The 14,154-nt window shown below is 55.2% G+C and overlaps 1 protein-coding gene across 1 annotated transcript; it reads right to left on the bottom strand.

Moving 5' to 3' along the window:
- Window positions 1–911: 911 nt before the first annotated feature.
- Window positions 912–6,541, bottom strand: AQP8 (aquaporin 8). The gene is made up of 5 exons (XM_049791310.1): window positions 6,288–6,541; window positions 3,893–4,019; window positions 2,796–3,010; window positions 1,327–1,461; window positions 912–954 (listed from the first exon to the last, which is right to left on the bottom strand). The coding sequence occupies exons 1-5, from the start codon at window positions 6,539–6,541 to the stop codon at window positions 912–914; spliced, it is 774 nt and encodes a 257-aa protein (XP_049647267.1).
- Between the last annotated feature and the right edge of the window lie 7,613 nt (window positions 6,542–14,154).

Below are 14,154 nucleotides of genomic sequence, written 5' to 3'. Positions count from 1 at the left end.
GAGGAACACCCTGCCAGGCTGGAGCACGGGCTCCCCGCGGGGTGGATGCTGAGGAGGGAGCTGGTGGAGAGAGAGCAGAGATGCTCGAATTGAGACAAAGGCAGGAGCTGGTGTGGGGCAGGGCACGGAGCCTCGCAGCACCCACTGTCACGTTTGGGGCTGGGGAGCTCCCGTAGGTGTGCACCAAGGCAGAGGGAGCTAGCTGCATCGGGCCTCGGAATTAATATTGTCATGAAGAAGTTAGAAAGCGATTAGTGTCAGCACTAGCGAGCAATATCGCACAGTCCCCAGGCAGGGCTGCTCGACTCAGCTTCTCGCCACCTTGGCAGGATTACGGCAGGCTCCTCACAGGGCGTTTGGGAACCAGCAGCTTCACTCCCTGCCCCAGGGAGCTGGAGATGCTCCCGGAGAGCTGCCCAGCACCGGGCTGCCGGCCACTGCCACACACACCGGACCACCTGAGCAGGGGACAGCGGTGCCCACCCCGGAGGGCGCAGGGCTCCCTGGCACCGCAGACACCCAGGCACGGCCCTGGTGGGACAGACGCCGTGCATGACCGATGCTGGGGGAGGCCCGGACTCCACGGGTGCTGCTGCGGGTCAGAGGATGCTCCTGGCAAGTCGGTCCCACAGCCGCGGCAGGGGCTGGCACAGCCCTGGTGAGCGGGGTGAGAGCAGTGCTGCCCGGCCCTGCTGCCAGCGCAGGGCTGCCTGGTTCAGCTGGGCTGCTTTCCATCGTCCCTGCAGCGTCAAGTGAACCATCTCCTGAGCACAAGCTGCCTGGGAGATGCAGAGGGGAGGTGGGATGGCGAGGAGCAGCAGCAGGGAGCTTCAACGGCGGCTGTGCTGAGCCGCACCGGCCGCCCGCGGCAGGTCAGCAGGAACGGCACGCACGCAGCCCTGCATCTGGCATCACTTCAGGAGCAGGCGGATGGTCCGGTCACCGATCAGGAGCCTTTAGGGAGGTAAAAGAGAGAAACTCAGGGTTAGGGTTTTTTGCCATTGCAAGCGTGCGTCAGAAACCCAGCAACAGCCCAGTGCCAGCCTGAGCCTGGGTTCGCCCCGCACAGACACAGATGGAGCAAACGTGGATTTGGAGACAGGTTGGGTCTTTGCTGTCACCCTGTCCTCCTGGGAAGGAGAAGGGAAAGGAGTCTCCAGCCCTTGGCCATCTCTCTGGAAAAGTGGCTGCTTGCAGCCTTGACCCAGGGAGCAGGGAACAGCCCGGGCAAGGCGCAGGGCAGAGACCCCGGGGAGGCGGCAGGGTGGGAAAGGGGGGGTCAGCCTGCACGGCTCCGCTCTCCTTACCGCTGCAGGCACCACGTACCTCACCAGCACGCCGACAAGGAGGGCAGCGACCATGGGCCCTACCCAGTAAACCCAGTGATAGTCCCAGTAGTTCGCTACCAGAGCTGGCCCGAAGGCTCTGGCGGGATTCATGCAGGCTCCGGACACGCCGCCTCTGAAAGAGGAACAAACCGGCTGCATCAGCCCTGCGGGACACGACACCGGGACCTGTCCCCCTCGCTGCTGGGACAAGGCGATGCACAGGGCTGGAGGCAGCAGCGTACCCCTCCCGGGCTCCTTGCTGGGGGTCTGGCCCTGTTCTGGGTGGGTGGCAGGCTTGGACCACCCCGGCCCCCATCCAGGCACTGCTGCTCGGTGCCTGGGGACAGTTTGCTTTTGCAGCGTAACGATGCCCGGACCCGAGCGGCTGCAGCGCAGAGACCAGCTCGACCCGACAGCCCACGGTGGCTGCTCGCCAGTGGGCACCTGCCTTCCCTCACCAGCGTTTGCAAGATACCGGGAAAAACCCGGTGCGGGGTGGAAGCACGAGTGCCGAGTCTATTTTGGAGCTTACCGGGAGCTGGGCTTTTAAACAGGGGAAGCTCTGTGCCACACGATGGTAGCGGAGCGGGACAGGAGAGACGATAGCATTTAGAGATTAAAGAAAACCGCAACGGATAAATATTTGCACACGAGGTTTGTGCAGCGTTTAAATAAGAGCTCTGAATCCCGCTAGAGGGGGCACTGCCTTAACTAAACAACCCATTAACATTCATAATTGTGTGCACTCGTTATCTGATCGCATGGCACAAGACCCAGGCTGCTCGCCCGGAACGCCTGCCTACGCCGAGGCCGCGCTTGGCAGCGTTTCCAGCAGCCGCGAGGACACGCGGCGAGGAACGGCTCCCGAAAAACCCTCTCCTGTTTGCTCAGGGCTTCCTACGACAAACACCGCCCGTGCGGCCCTTCGGTTTTATCAGCCCGTAACAGGTACTTGTAAAAGCTGCTCTGGCTCAAGTGCCACACGCTGGGCTCGAGCCGACGGCCTCTCCTGCACCCAGCTGGCTCGCTCAGGTCTCCCCCAAAATAGCAGGGGCCCAGTGGGCTCATTTGCCTGCCTAGCGTGCTCGGCTTTCCTCAGTTTCCCTGGCCAACAGGTCCTGTGCTGCGCTGCAAGGGGGCACATCCCATCCCATCCCATCCCACTCCATCCCATCCCACTATCCCATCCCATCCCACCCCAGGCACCGGCACTCTCTCCTCCCCGGTGCAGGATGCAGCAGCCGCAGCGCCAGCCAGGGAGGGAGCAGGAGAGCCCTGATGCTGGGTGCTTAGAGCTGCCCCGTGGGCTCTGCTCAGCCAGCACCGCAGGGAGCTCTGAGCACCAGCTCCGTCCCCGCAGCCCACGGTCCCATCCTGACCCCCTGCTCGAGGCACCCTGCCCAGCGGAGCGGATGGCACCGGCTGGCCGGTAGGAACGCGCACGGGGAGAGGACTCGGCGAGCTCACCCCGCCAGGATGTCGACCGTGACCGTCAAGCCGATGCAGAAAGGTGCCAGCGGGGTCTTGGTCTTCCCGTTGACGGCGCCCATGCAGACCGCGAGGACCAGGAAGGTGGTCATGACGATCTCGCCCATGAGGACGGAGGGGATCTGCTCATCAGCTGCGATGCTGCTGAAGGCTCCTCCGCTGGCATTCACGTACCGCTCGCTCGCCGCCACGGCCTGCACGGGGGGAGCCCGGTTTGTGCCGTCCACGCTCCATATTGTGGGCTTTAACGGGCATATGTGCTCACTGTCAGGACAGCGTGGGCGGGCGTAGCATCAGGTTAAAGAGGAGCTAATCTCATCACTTTCCTCCTGAAAGCCAGCCCTAAGCGCCTGGCAAATATAAACTCATTAGAGAAGGCTCTTAGCGTCTCCCGAGATAATGAGCCAGCCACCGCTCTCCCGGCGGGATGAGACTCACCCAGCTGCCGAGGGGTTTGCGGTGGCCAAACCGCACCGTGCCGCTGGGTGCGGGCTGGCCGGGTGCTGGGAATGGGCAGCACCAAACGCAAATTAACCTTAGAGCACAGTGCCGTAAGTAGGAGCGCAGGCAGACACCGTGCGTGAAAATGGCTGGAGGTGCAGAGGTACCGCGCACCATTCTGTGTCTAATCAGTGCACCACAGCAAACCTCCGGAGAACAGCTGCCATCCAGGATTAATTAGCCGGGCCCCAGAACGCCGTGCAGAGGCAGCACCCCCACATCTGCGCGGCACTGCCAGACCCAAGCCAGCAGCGGGGGGCGAGTTGCTCGAGTTCTGCAGTCAGATCGTGGCAGATGTGGGAAGAGGAACCAGGCGCCCTGGCCCCAAGAACCAGACAAGCCCCACGGCCGCGCGAGCCTCTGAGCCGTATCCCCTTGTGAGAAATCAGGGCTCTTAATGACGTGCAGAACAGATGCACCGCGTCCCCTTCGCCCTCTCCATCACACACGCTGCTGCGGGAGACCCCAGGGCTGGGCAGCAGGTTGGGGACGGCCAGGCCAGCTCCGGCAGAGCAGGGGGTGTCCCTGCACCCCCGCAGTAGCCCCGGTTAAAGAGACTCCCCAGGTGTCCATACCTTTGCCAGGCTGGCTCCTATCGTCCCTCCACAGAGCTGGGAGAGCCAGTAAGGAATGAGCATCGTCATGTTCAGCCCGCCGACCAGCCACACGCCCAAGGACACGGCGGGGTTGAAGTGTCCTCCGCTGCAAGGGAGAGAGGAGCATCAGCGAGGGGTTCCCCCCCAGGGTGGGGTTCCCTCCTGGGGGCTCAAGTGCTGCACTCGCCATGGACTGGAGCCACAAATGCTTTTTCGGTCCTTCCCAGGAGGTGTTATGCACTGCAGAAGAGCAAAATCCAGCCATGTCCTTTCTCTGCAGTTACTGCTCCGAAGCAGCAGCATCTTCATGCTGGATACCCAATCGCTCCCACGGGGCTGGCAGGGGCAGGAGCTGCCCCGGTGCAGTTTGAGGGATGGGGTTTGGGACTGGGTCTCCGGATACCCCCAGGGGATTCCAGGAGGTGCGAGGAGAAGGGGTCTCTCCTGGCATCGCAGGGTGCTGCAGGCTGCAGAATGCACCAAAGCCCTGCCCGAGTCCCTGGTGTGTGTGTGGGGGGGTCACACCGCTGCCCCCACCCCCAGCGAGAACTTCGCCTGTGGCAGCAGCACAGCCCGGCCACCAGCGCCGTCTGGAGCAGCTCCTCTGGGGGCAAAGACAGAGGGAAGAAAGTAATTCCCCGTTACATCCTTGTGACAGCCACCCCTGCTGCTCGGGGGGGGGGGGGTGGGGGGGTGGTGCACTGATGGAGCTGGTACCCAGCTTGGCAGGACACAAGTCCCCGGGACAGCTGGGAAGGGGATAGGCGCTGTCGGACAGGGCTGAGGCCACCTCCCAGCCATACCAGTGCTGCTGGGCTCTGCTGGGATTTTCAGGGTTTATCTGCCTCCGCTCGATGTGAACGCAAAGGCAGACAGGTCTCCCTGCACCCCTGCCCGCTGCCCACCACGGCCCTGGCAAGGGCCGACAGGAGCTGGCGCTCGCCCCCTTATGAGACCTAAATCATTCGTCTTGAAGACCACATGCAAGACAAACTCAGATACCTTCTAATTAAAACAGATTACCGTGAGACATGTGTTAATGAGCAGGTTTCATAACCAATCAGCCCTAATAATTGCTGGCGAAGCCGATGAGTCAGAGTGTCTAGGAACTATAATCACATCTTATTCTTCAGCTGTAATTAAAGACCCATCATACGAGAGCAAGAAGTTGTGTTGTTTAGGCTAGCAAACGTCTCGGCCAGACAGGGCTCTGGCTGCAAATACCCTCGGAACGGGTGGGAGCCAGGGGGCTAAAGGAGGGCCTGTCTGCAAAGAAACCCTGGCCGGAGCACCCACCCACCCAGCCGTGGCATGGACGGCGAGCACTCATCCCGAGCCAGGCTCCTCTCCAGCCTCTCTAGACACAAATGTCTAAAACCTGACTTTTAGGCTAAAACATCTCCCTGCGCAGGACCCTGAGCCAGCTCCTCCTTGCTTCAGAGCTAACGGGGGACCCCCGAGACGCCTCTGCAGCCCCTCATCACAAAGTCCCCCCGTGCTGCTCCCCTCGCCAGCGGCTTCGCTGTGCCGAGGGCGTCTGGCTCGGCTCCGCTGGCACACGCGCCCCTGATCACCGAGTCCCGAGTGCACAAACCTCACCCTGGGGACTTATCCCTCCTAATCAGGCGCTGATAAATTACCAGTTGGTTTGCTCTGGACTCCAGGGCTCGCATGTGAGCCCAGCTGAGCCACCCTCCCCGGCCGGGGGAGGTTTGTGTCCCAGCCCAGTGTGGGGGGGACAGCCCGGAGCCACCCCATCCGTGGGCTGCGCAGAGCCGACCGAAGGGAAGGGAACACGACTCCACAGGGAATGTTTCAGCTTCTTCCTTCAGTGTAAATCTGTATCTTGGCGTCAACAACACCTTTTTCAACGAGCAGGTTTGTCTAAATGTTGCTTTTGAGGAATTGAAAACATTTGTAAATAGAATCCAAATTTTTCACCTGAAAATACACAGGGGAGTAGCATACTCGGGTCAAAATGTTTCGTTCTGACATCCTTTTAAAAGGAAACATCTCAGCTTCCCAAAGGAATGCCTCTGTTTCAGCTTTGACTGTTTTTATCAAAAGGGGCTAAAAATAAAGCACTGCAATCAAAAGCCAAGCGAACTCCCCCAAGCCCAAGGCATTACGGACAACCACCACCTAAGCAGCCATGGCGTTAACCAAGAGGCTCGGCGGCAGCGCAGCGTTGCTGCAGTCACCGATACTTGGGCAGGAAAGATCCTAAAGGCAGCGTGTGGGGAGACACGAGCATCTCCTCCCGTCCACGCGTGGAAATGGTGCGGGTGCTGCGGCAGGGACCGCAGTGAGGGGGTGCAGAGGGGGTGGCGGGGGGACACACGCACGTGCAGCCCCAGGTGCCGGCCGCCCTTACCTGATGTCTCCCAGGATGGCAATGGTGAGCCCCAGGGCCAGCCCGTGTGCCAGGGCGGGCTGCAGCCTCCCCGTGCCCTCTGCGTCCTCGATCACGGAGAGGCAGCCGATGAAGATGAAGAGCCCGCTGCCCAGCAGCTCGGCCACGCAGGGCTGGACGTAGCGCTCGTACCAGTGAGGATGCAAAGGCTTGGACTGGATGTCGATGTCCATCGCCTCCTTCACCGGGCGGCGACCACGCTCGGCAGCGGCCATGAGCGGGGCTGGAACGAAGCAGGCAGAGCCCTGGGGGGAGCCGGGCACGATCGAGGGGATGGTGCAGAGCGGAGGGCTGGGGAAACTGGAGGTGCAGGCTCAGGTCTCGGAGGGGTCTTGGTGCAGGGACGAGGACCCTCGAGGAGCACCCCGCTTGTCCCGCTGAAAGGCTGGCAGGCTCCCCTTGACCTGTATGAAGAGGTAGTGGATGGGAGGCTCTAAGAGATGGATTGGATTCGCATTGCTTAAAAAAAAAAAAAAAAAAAAAAAAAAGGGGGCAATAAAAGCTGATAGGCCAGCCCCCAGGAATATAAAAGCTCTTTATCACTGCCGTTCCTTGGTTCAAGGCTTTGGGTTTTTTTTTTTTCCCTGTGGGCATTTTTTTTTGTTGTTGTCATTGTTTTAATGATTTCTGCCAAGACTCCGAATCTGATTCCTTTCATGTAGATACCCGGAGTGCCGGCACCTGTGTGAAGCCCAGCTGGCCTGCTTCACTGGGCAGCTTTTACCTGCTTGTGCTGCCAAGAGGCAGCACGTGCCAGAAGGACCACAACATCGCGTGTGCCGGGGCACGCATGGATCCAGCAGTGCCCTGGGAAATAGCTTACGCAGCTCTGGGGAGGGGAAAAAACCACTCCTTGTGAAAAATCACTCCCGGCCAAGAGCTCAGTTCTCTGTAATTAAGTCTAAGCCCAGGCATAACACAAGAGACGAGAGCCCTTCCAGGCATGGTGCGACCGAGAGCCCCGAAATGTGTGCAGAAACAGGCACACGAGGTGCAAGGGAGAAGGCTGCGCCCCGGGAAAGGGTGTCCAGAAGCACCGTGCTGACGTGGGGGGAGGCAAACTGAAGCCCCTCGGAGCCAGCCCAGGACTCGGAGCAGTGTCCTGGCTCAGGCGTGGAGGGCAGACAACTCCTTCAAAAACTGCCAGACATTGGTACCTTCGGGCATGGCAAACACGTGGGATTTAACTTGTGTTACATCGATAACGCTTAAGGGGCTTTAAAACCTTAAAAACAGCATCAGCATGGAGAGTCCTATCACCAGACCTCTTCCTACAGACCCTAGAGACCAGGTAAAGTGACCGATTTGCCTCGAGTTACCGAAGGACCTGCCTGAACCATAGTCAAAGCTGGTTCCCCTAAACCTCGGCCCACGTCCTGCCCAGACCTCCAAAAGTGGGGGGTCCATATCCCCCTTGCACTGCCCTCAAATAAAAGATTGCCGGTGAGGGTGCCAAGGGATCCACCGGCAGCTTTGAAAGTTGACGTTGATCAACCGTTTAAAAAAAAAAAAAACCTCCCCAAACCCCCACCGCACCCCGTAAGGGATCACCCACTGCCCAGAAAGCCAGACCCGAGCCCCGGCCGAGGCCGGGGAGCTGCAGCCGGCAGGCGAGGGGGGGGGCACGGCCGGGAGGCTGCAGCCTGGCCGGGGACACTGGCCACCACCACTGCCCGCGCAGCGATGGGCACGGCAGAAACCGCCCCGGCGACACGAGCGCGCGGGTCTCTGCACGGCGGCTTGCGTCGAGCAGCAGGAACGCGCCTGCCGCCTGCGCGGGGCTGCAACCCACCCCGCAGGAGATGAGCGCTGCGGCGTTTCACCTCCTTGAGCAATCGCCCGCAACGTTTCATGTTTGTAGTGGGTAATTAAGGATTGGGGTTTATAGGTATTTTTTTTTTCCCCTCTCGTAAGCAAGGGTAAAGAATGCCAGGGATGTTTTATGATGTTTTCACAAGACACTGGGGATGGGAAGGAAATTTCCACTTGCCTGTCCCAGGGAGGGCTGTTGCTGGCCACACGACAGACAACGGTCAGGCCAGAGCTCCAAGGCAATCCCAGTTCAGGCACCTCAAAATGAGCCTCTGTCAACTCATTTCCCCTACCAGGAGCATGTTTCCTACAGACAAAAGGTCTTGGCATCAAGTTAGAGAAATCACTAAAATATGGAGAGCGAGAGCTGGCGTTGGCTGGTCTTTGGGGCGCCTCTTTGAACCCCCTGCGCGGACCTGTAGAACAGGAAAATACCCAATTCCATCTCATCAGCTCGCAGAGCACAGTCACCTGGAGCCAGTTTCCAACAGGTCCATCGAATCCAGCCATCACCACATCTCGCGGCACAACCAGATGAGGGTTTCATTGGGAGAGATTTCAACTGGGGCAAATGGAATCCAGATTTCAGGGTATTTATTATGAGATTAATGTAACACATATCCAGATTGCATCTAGTGCTTCTCCCCAGCAGCTCTCAGAGCACCGTACAAGTGATGCTGGCATCGCATCAGAGCGCCAAGAGGCAGCTGAGCTGCCCCCGATTGCCGGCAGCGCGGGGCAAGAGCACCAGGCAGCGTGGGCAAAGCCCCCGGAGCCAGCCCACGGCTCTGCCCCTCTTTGGCCAGGGCAGAGGCAGCAAAATTTTGCAACGCTGCTGCCGCTGCGTACACAGTACAGGAACGCTGCCGATGGCGATGCCATCACGCCTGGACCGCGGCCATACAGGCTGCTCCAGATGTCTCCCAGTGGAGCGATGGCTTCGGAGCACTGGAAGGTCACAGCCCAAAAGTGAAGATTAACTCCGCGTCCTTGGCTTTTAAACATTTACCATTATTGTTTGGGGAGCAGGGATGTTTGCCTGAGCCTTCTAGAGGAAATGCTCTGCATTCAGGCAACAAAGGAATTAATTATTACTAAGCACAGGACTGAAACAACAAAACAGAAGTGCGATCTTGAGGGAATTTTTTCCCCCATCGGTAGGAGCTCCAGCCAAGCGGCTGTGCACCAAGTGCCAGCCAGCACTGCCCGGGCATCCCCTGTCTGCCATGTGGGACTGACTGAAAAAAATCACTGGGGGAAACTGGCTCGGGAAATTTCAGCACTGTGCAAAACACTGACTGATTTGTTTTCAAAGATTAGGGAAAAGAGGAAGCATTTTTTTTGCAGGGCCACGGCTGGTGTGCTGCTAACCGAACAGTTCAGTTGGCAGTTTCTTGCCTTTCTTTCTGGAGCCCAGGGAACACTGCTGTTCTCTAACCACTGCCTCGGTGTAAGGACAGTTACAAAGGAAAATAACGCTTCCCACACGTAATTCAAGTTAACCTCAAAACCAGGGACAAAACCAAAACAATAAAATAACGATATTTTCAGCACCTGTCAGCTGTGGCGCTTAAAGCACTTTCGAGCCCCTAAATCCTATCTGAACTTCCTGATGGACAAATGAGGCCGAGCAATCAGTTGGCTCATCACCAAACCATCACAGCACACATAGCACAGGGGCAGAACCGGACCTGGCAGCGTGGGAGGGCAGGCAGGCAAAATACAAACTAGCCACATAGGAATTATGTAAAGTTTTCAGCTGTGCCATGCTGAGAAGTGCCAGAAGATTGTGCAAGACAAAGGGACGTAGGGTTGTTCAGCGTGGTCAGAAGTTGCACCACTGGCAAGATGAGCAAGGGCAAAGCAAGGAACTCTGGACTGAGAGGTCCGCCGAGGCCCGAAGGGAACAGCATCATCTCGGCACGCTCGGGGCTGCCTGGACTCTCCCACACAGTCAAAGGTTTACAGCAGCAATATACACGATCTATATTTATAGAACTGGCAGCGATGGTGTTGGATTTCTCTCGTGTTTACCCTGAACTGTGACTTTCCTGGACTTACAACTCTTGAGCATAATATGTTTTCCGTAATACATAATAAGTGATTGCTACAGACCCAATTTAAGCTACATCTCAATCCAACATTACTCCTATGCCATTCTGAGAAGAGGCTGCTCCAGCACCTGCGTTTTGTTTAGAGACGCCACTAATGTGCAAAGAAAACAACCCTGCTCTTAGCACCCTTTGCCCCTCACGGATAAGATTAAGTACTTGGCACTAAGGTTTACTCAGTAAGCTTGATAGAAACTACGCTCCTGGGAAAAGGCGTGGGGATGACAACAGATAAATCTGTTCATATTAGCAGACTCTTATTTTTGTCCTTGTTTGTGCTTGCACCAATTTGTAAAATAAGTGACAACAGCAACTGTGTCAATTAGGACAGGAAATGGTGGTACAAAACAAGGAACAGCTTCGAAAAATCCTTTTTAGGAACCATAGAGAACATTTCCCATGTCCATCCACCTGGACAGAAAAGTCAGAATACTCCTATTTTATTCAGCACCCCCCAACGTTTCATTCTGTTTCTCCCAGCTTCATCGTGCAGATCTGCAACCTTTCTTTTCCTTTTCTCCATGAACCATCGCACCTAAAGTCAAACCACCCAAACTCAAAAAAGCACTGAAGCAGACACTTACGGACATGCTCAAGTGCCATTAACATTTAACAATGTTTAAGTGCAGGACTTGAGCCTACATGGAGTCTCTGTTGCATCAGTGCCAGTACATTTCATAGGACAGACTTCTGACTGCATATCTATAAAAAAAAGCTATCAACTAAGTATTTTGGTGCTGCACAGTGGTGTTGCTGCAAGGAAAGACCCCAGCATAGCCAGCATCCATGGTCAGCTCTTTTAAAAAGCAATAAAGAAGGCAAAGACAACTGATTTGACACTGCCTTATCTTTGCGGTATTTATCTTGGAGACTGATAGTCTTAATGATTACACAACAGTTACTGAATGAGAACTTGCAGAATTATTTGCAGCTCGTAGCAGTAACACAGGTTAGCTGACCTCTGCCCATTTATACATCCTATATTGCATAATAGTTTTACTTCAAATTGCTACCGTAATGCTCGAGTGCAGATGGAAATTTCCAAGGGTTCTTAATGCAGACTTACTGCTGCCTGTCGGAAAACAGGGACAGATCTGGGTCAGTTCTGCATACACAGAGTAGACTGGTTTTTGAGAAAGGAAAATAACCAGTAGCATGAAGCCATACGTAGACCTTAATTCTGGTATTTAACATTAAAATCCACCAAGCTGTCAAAGAAGGGTTGGGTGCTCCTAGTCCCATGCAGCATACATACATGCACATCTTCCCTGCAACTACCCAACACTTGACTCCCCGTGACTATCCTTAAGGCCGACTACAACAGAACATTTCTGTCCTTGATAATCACATTTCCCTGCGCCCCAGCAGCACAGAGACCTGAAAAATCTTGTAAGCACAAAATGAGGAACTGGTAACTCTGCAGAGAAGCCTAAAATGCTAAGAGCTAAGCTAACAACCACGTTTCATTCAGTCCCTAGAGCTGGATAATCCCTGTAAGGAACTAAATAATTACATTTTCTAGAAAGGGACTTCTTTTATCCATCTTTTAAGAGTGAGTAGACAATGCTCAGGCATGGGTCACGTGGCTGGAAGACAGGCACAGTAAAGCGTAACCACCTAAACTGTGGCTGAAGCTTGGGCAAAGCGAGGATCAACATCCAGGACTCAGCATGGAGCAGATACTAGGATTTTCTTGTACCTGTCAGGAACAATTTGTGACAGTCATCTCAAAGGGAGGCAAGGACCACGTGCTCCGACTCCCTCTGTTTGCCATGACAACTGGACTCAGCATCCTCATTGTGCAAATGCTTCACAACCGCAGACACTGGAACAAGCAAAGAGGATTAACAGCATCATCTTGCTTCAAGAACAGCAAGCATGACCAGACACAATTCCTCCGTCTGCCCTTTCTCGCTACCCACGTTTCCTGGTAGAGCTCCTTCAGCGGCACCTTCATCCCCCCACGCGCCCCGGAGCTGCCAGGTCAGTCTCCTGTCAAAGCCCCACGCAGGACCACAGCCAGCCTGGCTGTCATCCTCCCTGGAGGTCCCGTGTCACACATGCTCTCCAAACGCACAGCACACGGGAGGGACAGCCCGACTACCCACCCTGCAGTCGAAACAGAGCGGGAGGACAGGGGGGAGATGCAAGTTTTCAGGTGCTCCACAACTCATTAGCAACACAGCAAAGAACATCATCACAGGCTTCTCGCCATAGCAGACTTGCAGGAGAACTTTTCCTATTGATGACATCAAATCTCCTGCTGTTACTACATTAACAGACATAGAAACCATGTTCAGTAGGGGAGAGGAAACTAGTTCAAGTAGTTTTAAATGATCTTCAACAGAATGACACAGGTGTGGCTACGACACGGAGACCAGAGCTAAATTCAGGGCTGGCAAGAGACAGCCCAGTGGCAAAGATGACAGCGTTGTGCCCTTGTCTAGGGGCAGGTACCAGTCAGGTCTGGCTCTCAGCCTCTTCAGCCAGCACCGAGAGTCCCACGCAGCGATCCACTGCAGACACCAGCCGGCGAGCTCCTGCGGCAGGGCCAGGCAAAACCCTTCAAGCATCAGGGGAAGCCGCCAGCAGGGCAGGAGGTTGCAAAGGGAACGGTCGAGCTCCTGCACCATAGTTGGCTGGTTGGGGCAACGCAACTCACTTTCGCCTTGCAGTTCACTCAAGCTTAAATGATTCAATCCCCGCCTTTAAACAAACCATTTGCAGGGATGAATTTTGTTGTACTGTCAGTACCAACAACCCAGGCAAAAGGCTGGGCTGGGAGCAGAAAAAAGGCAGAGATTCACCACGCAGCTCAAGAGAGCTACTGCTGACAAGCAGAGTCACACAAACCACAGCAAGCAGCAGCAGAAGGCAAAGGCCATCTCTCCTGGCTAGAAAATGTTTCTCAGCCTTTTTCAGCTACTGGCTTTCCAGCAAAGCAGCATTGTTTCAGCAGCACTAGGCACTCTCCAAACCCAAATACACCCTGAAGAGAGGTGACAGATTTATTTATTTTAGTTAGTGTAACCATGAGAGCTAGACTGCCCACACCTGTCCCCCCGAGGTATCACAAATTCCTTTGATCCTGTTGTAACCCTGAAGCACAAGGTGACCTACTTTCTTCACCACTGTTGGCAACTGCGCTAGAAGAGACTCTCGAAGAGTTCCTGCAGGAATGATTTCCCTTCTCCTAGCTGGATGCTGAACCGTTTAGCTGAACAGCTGCAAGATGGAAAGTCAGACTCATCTAGACGAAGAGCAAATAGGGCACCATCGTGCCTTTCATCCCACGGCACCAGCTCCACTCCTATGCCGCATTCTTCAGTGCTTCCCTGAGATGAACAAATTATACAGGAACTTAAAATAGAAATTGATGAGCAGAAATTCCACCAGTATCTGCCTGATGCTAGCAGAGACATCATTTCCAAACACAGAGAGGATTAAACTGTGACAAAGACAAAAAAGACTGACTGATAGAGCAGAGGACTGTCTCCTGGAGTGAGCCACATTCAAAGCCCATTTATAGGAAAAATGCAACAGCTCAGTGGCTGCATCTTAGATGTCAACCAGTTCAAAGGGAAGAGATGGGTTTGTTCCAGAGCAGGCAAGACTTCAGCTTGGTTCCCACTTACAAAAATATGTTACAAGAGGATCAAGGAATATGCTCTCAAAGGGGGTCTTGCCAAAATTAAATTGATGGTAGAGGTGGGGCTTTTATGCTATTACACATCTGTTCATTTTATTCAAAAGAAATCAGCAGGATAGTCTTGTTGCCACAAAGCAAGCATTAGTCACTGCACAAAGAGACTCCTGCAGTGCAGAGGGTGATACAGGGCTTTTGGTTTGGTGGTGTGTTTTTTTTTTTTAATCCCTGATTCTTAATAACAGATATTAGCTGTCAG

This window comes from Accipiter gentilis, chromosome 33 (assembly GCF_929443795.1).
Source record: "Accipiter gentilis chromosome 33, bAccGen1.1, whole genome shotgun sequence".
In the NCBI taxonomy this organism is placed as follows: Eukaryota; Metazoa; Chordata; class Aves; order Accipitriformes; family Accipitridae; genus Astur; species Astur gentilis.
The sequence above is the reverse complement of the archived record's forward strand: the minus strand, read 5'-3'. Positions and strand labels throughout refer to the sequence as shown.